This window comes from Branchiostoma floridae, chromosome 2, assembly GCF_000003815.2.
Source record: "Branchiostoma floridae strain S238N-H82 chromosome 2, Bfl_VNyyK, whole genome shotgun sequence".
NCBI lineage: Eukaryota > Metazoa > Chordata > Leptocardii > Amphioxiformes > Branchiostomatidae > Branchiostoma > Branchiostoma floridae.
In genome coordinates, this window is record NC_049980.1 from 21,301,221 (window position 1) to 21,306,081 (window position 4,861).

Sequence of the window (4,861 nt, forward strand, 5' to 3'; positions counted from 1 at the left end):
TCAAGTCAGGGGAAATCACCCTCTGTGAGACCAGTAATTCATAATACACATGCTATGAGTAAGACTGGTTATATTTTGGTAGGAGTGGAGATTTCATGACCACAAGCCAAGGCAGGGGTGAATCAAGATCTTCTTATGCCTAATACTGAAGATATGACAGGTTTCCAAGAAAAATGTTTGAGGATATAGTCCAATAACAGTTTCAATGTTGCTGCAACAACAGGCTGTACGGTACACAACAATCAGCCTTTGTGAATCAATTCTGATGCTGCTTACATCAACAAAACGTCAATTGCAATACTTATTTTTATTTGTTTGATTTTTACACAACCAAACTACAAGATAAGCCATGCCATTACATTTACCTTCAAGTAACAGATTCAACTTTGAACAAACTCAAATGCATACTACACAAATGGTTTTCTATTTTCCCTTGGAGGTGGAAATGAGTTGAAATTGAAATCAGTCATGAGACACTGACCTGTTTGGGTTGCTCTTGATTTGCACTTTTGGGGTCGTTCCTCGTTTCGCTGCCCTTGTTGGCCTTGCTGCGCACATGTGTGACCGGCTGTTTAAATATGGAAGCTGTCTGTCTGATGGGCAGCACCAAGCTGGCATCATACTTCTGAACAGGTGAGAAATTTTACATTGGAAATGCTGTAGTTCAACAGAAAAATTCCTTCTAACTAACCAATCATTGTGGCTACTTTATACAGGCTACAGACATTGTGGATACATCAGCTTAGGGCCAGTTCATATAGTTACATACTGTTTTGTAATAGAAACACCAGTGCAAAAACTGTCAACATAAAATTACTAAGAACGTTTCAAGAATTACATATACACATCACACAAGAGAAAACCCATGTGCTTGCTTTAATTAGTGGCTGATGCTATTTTCCATGCAAATGATTACATCATAGCAATCTTACTTTGTTAGAATCCAGGGCCCTTGTCGCTACCTTCTTGTTCTTGTTGACTTTTGAAGACAACATCTTTCCCGTTCGGAAGTCAAAGCAACTCAAGTCAAACGTATCTCCCAGGTATCTTGCAAGCTGGGGCTTGCTTCTGAACTTTTTTCCACTCGGGCTGAAAAAGGAAAGATTTGTTATCATTAGTATATCAATTCAGTCTAACTGTAGTATGTACATGCTATAATGTGTGAAAAAGAGAGTAATGGGACTGCCATTTATAAGAGCAGGACTTTGATATACCATTTCAATACTTTTACTCAGACTGCCATTACTCTCCATTGCAGCAACTTTCTGTCTATACATAAATGTGTTATTTCTACAATCAAAGCAGAGTGATACCAAGCCAGAGGCATGTTGCTGTGAGATATTGGAAAAGCATTAAAAGTTACCACCGTACCTATAGTAGTATACATCTGACTTTCCTGCTGACAACCCAGACTTCCTCGTAACCTCCTCCCTCTTCCACCCCTTCGGCAATGCTGGACAGTCCATTCGTCTGCGCTCCATACACTACTTCCTTCTCCAATTTAAGCTGAAGAACAAATTCATACACAGTGTAAGATAAGCTTGTGAAAGGGAAAGACAGCAATCTAAACATTGTTCTAGCCAGCCGGAACATATGCTGTAAATGCATTTAAGTTTGCAGGGATCAAATTTCGCGGTAGCGGTGGAAAGGAGTTTTCACGGTGGTTTTAAGTTTGCGGTAGCACCATTTGTACTGTAGTCTCTGCCATGGAAAAACGTCCACGGTGGTTTTGAAAACCACTAGGAATATTTCTGCATTACAGTATTTTGGAGTGTGAATTCTTTATTCCCCTCTGTGCCACTGCACCAATTTCCATCTTGGTGGTAAGATGGAATGTCACACACAAGCTACATTTTTATGTTGTATAAAATGGGCACAGAAAAAACAGTATTGAAGCTCGTGACAACAAACCTCTCTATGCTGAATGAACACAGTATAGGTCAGTAAAATTAAAACATTTTTAATATCGGTCTCTTATGCGAAGCTTGTACTGAAAATGTTGAGAAATTTGACACCCTACTTTTAGACAGAAAGAGTTATATACGACTACGTTTTTCCTGCCTTGTTTTCCCCGCTAACTTTCTGCAGTAAATGGTAAAATGTGACAAAAAATTTCTGATCTAAGCCTTCCAATTTGTCCCCCCCCCCCCCATAAAATTGTGCTAATTCACAATTGGCACACAAATCGCAAATCTCGTGATTGATGGATTTTCTGTGACGCAACATGGACAGGCGTTGTTATTGGTGGATATCTGACATCTCTGTACTAACGCATTTAACACGACTTGAAACTTGGCCATGTTTACAAAGTTACAACCTGATAATAATAGGAGTATTTCAGATATTTTTCTTCTTCTTTGGCAGCTATAACAGAAGGTGAGCTGGGGAAAACTACAGCACGATGAGGCAGGACAGACCTAGTGGGGAGGAGGGTGCTGGGCACCCACCCACTCACTCTCACCCACACATACAGTGTTTTTGCCTGTCTGAGATCGTCTCCAATCGTTAGTACCCGGTAATAATCTAAATCTGCTTTGATGCAAACTCTCGCTGACTTTCTGGAGTTCATCAGAAAACTCTTCAAAAGCCTGATTTCTATCCCTCAAAAAGGATGGAATGGGTAAGATATTTGTCGGTCCTGAGCGGCATAATGCCATCAAAGGACGGAGGGACAAGCACTGGCTAGAACCCTGCATCTATTCTAAGCATATGATATTAGATGTACAAATGTTATCAGTTCAGTTCAATGTTATACATCACTACTACTTTGCTTGATGTGAATTTTAGACCTTCACAAAGTTTTGGTATCGTAGGATAATTAGGCCCAGTTCATGATGCAAAAAACAAAACGAATAAATTTGTCATCATGAACCCTGTTTCTGAAACGAAACAGATTTTTTAAAACCTCAGCACGAGATAGATCTGAAAGAGTTTCTAGCCATCCAGAATTGCGAATTGTCCTCATGAATGCAAAAGCAGCATGAATTCCAATTACATCCGGGTACCTGCGTTCATAGATAGTTGTTGGCGTCATGGGCAAAAGTAGAGTTTTATACCCATCAGTCAGGTATTTCGACCGTGTTTTTAATCGTAAAATTCGTTATCATTTTGTCGCCTACTGGTCAATTAGGGAACCAATAGTCCTGATATCGGAGGGGGGGCATGTCAGAAGATCCAGACTAAACGTATAGCATGTATCGAGAGCATAACGTTTTCAGAGGCATTTCCAGGGCTACGAAAAGTAATGCTGCTTCAGCAAGACAATGGTTCCCTTACGATCAAAGACCAATAATTTGGTGCAGAAGTACAACAAGATTGTGCAGAATCACAACAAACTCAGCGGGTCAGAGGTCACATTACCATTCATTACCATGCCTTTTCAAGGAACTGAAACGGTTTGCCCGTGGGTGCAAATTTGCATTGTGAACGCAAAATGCAAACCATTTGCTGCCGGATTTTAGGGCAAAACTGATAGAACCATTTGATTTTTTTGTATCATAAATTGAATGGGGCCTAACAGACTTGAATGAATATAGCAACTTGGTGCCAAATGAGTCTTCTGTGGCTCCCAGACTCCCTACTAACCTATTAGTGGGGAGTATGGGAATGGGGAGGCCTGCATCCAAATAAATATAATCCACTGTAATTGGATCTGGAAGGAAGTGACACAAAATGACACAAGCCATACCACAAAGACAACAATGCACTGTAGCACTACTGCAGTGGAACATCAGTCTGTTTTTCAGTGGTCACATCGTTGTTTGATACTGTATTTGTGGAATACCTCCTGAATCTTGAATATTCAGAGTACTTTTTCTTTTTGGTTCCTTTGCGGTGACCTCACTACTCTGCAAACAGGTATCAAAACTAGCGTAGGGAGTTTTAGCCCCCAAAAAAGCCCTGGCAGGCTAGGTAAGGCTGCTAGGAAGTGAGGGTCACCAAGAATTCTGAGGATTGGTGCAGCGGCACTTACTCGACAATTTTTTCATTTGCCGTAATGCACCCATCCGTGACTGTATAAGAGTTAAGACTGCATGCAAAAGAAGCCCTCCAACAGTCGCCGCTGCTAGTCTGGAGGGAATCAACCTCAAGCGGGGGGCAATGCTGCGTCTTCCGTTGCATACTGTAAATGCATTCAAGTTCGCGGGAATTTACTTTCGCAGTAGTGGGGAAAATGGAGTGTTCACGGTGGTTTTAAGTTTGCGGTAGTGCCATAGACTGTAGTCACATACTATAATGGAAAATGTTCACGCTGTTTTTAAGTTCGTGGTGAAGTGGCCACCGCAAAAAACATGAACATAACACCACCGGAACATTTTTTTGCATTTACAGTAACTACAATTGCTTAAACCACTCACGAAATTGATTTACGGAAGATGCTGAGGACTGGATATTTATTATCTAGACATTAGGTTATGTCTTTAGGATAGTTGTTTTTTGGGAGTTGGAATTTGGTCTTCACAAGGAGGTTAAAGAATCACAGGAGAGAGCTCAGTCATTAACACCCCACTGCGGGCTATTGTTCAGACCCTCCGGGCCCATTGTTTCCGCTATCCGGCGGCGCGTCTCTGATGACCATGATGGCCGCGGGGTTTCCCGCCATTTCTGATGAGCCCGGACGTGTCAGCCAATCACATGAGCCCAGCCATGACGTCATGCACCGCGATCCCGGCCGAGGACGACCGAACGCATGCCGAGTGCGTGCCGACAGTCGGTGTTTGTCGCTAAATCGCACTTCGGGTACCTTCTGCATCCGTCGGAAATCTCCGTCGGAACATTCGGCACCCACTCGTGCAATCCCGGGTACAACGTACTCAAATGTCGGGTCACACTCGGAACACCAACCCCGGCAGTTCAGCCC

At 42.2% G+C, this 4,861-nt stretch overlaps 1 protein-coding gene across 1 annotated transcript in view; it reads right to left on the reverse strand.

Moving 5' to 3' along the window:
- LOC118406361 (methyl-CpG-binding domain protein 2-like) overlaps positions 1-4,861 on the reverse strand; it is a gene marked incomplete in the record, with an annotated part of 12,434 nt that overhangs the window by 6,311 nt on the left and 1,262 nt on the right. The window contains 3 exon segments of the mRNA XM_035806330.1: positions 482-625; positions 933-1,089; positions 1,372-1,506. Of these exon segments, the coding sequence (XP_035662223.1) occupies positions 482-625; positions 933-1,089; positions 1,372-1,481 (411 nt within the window).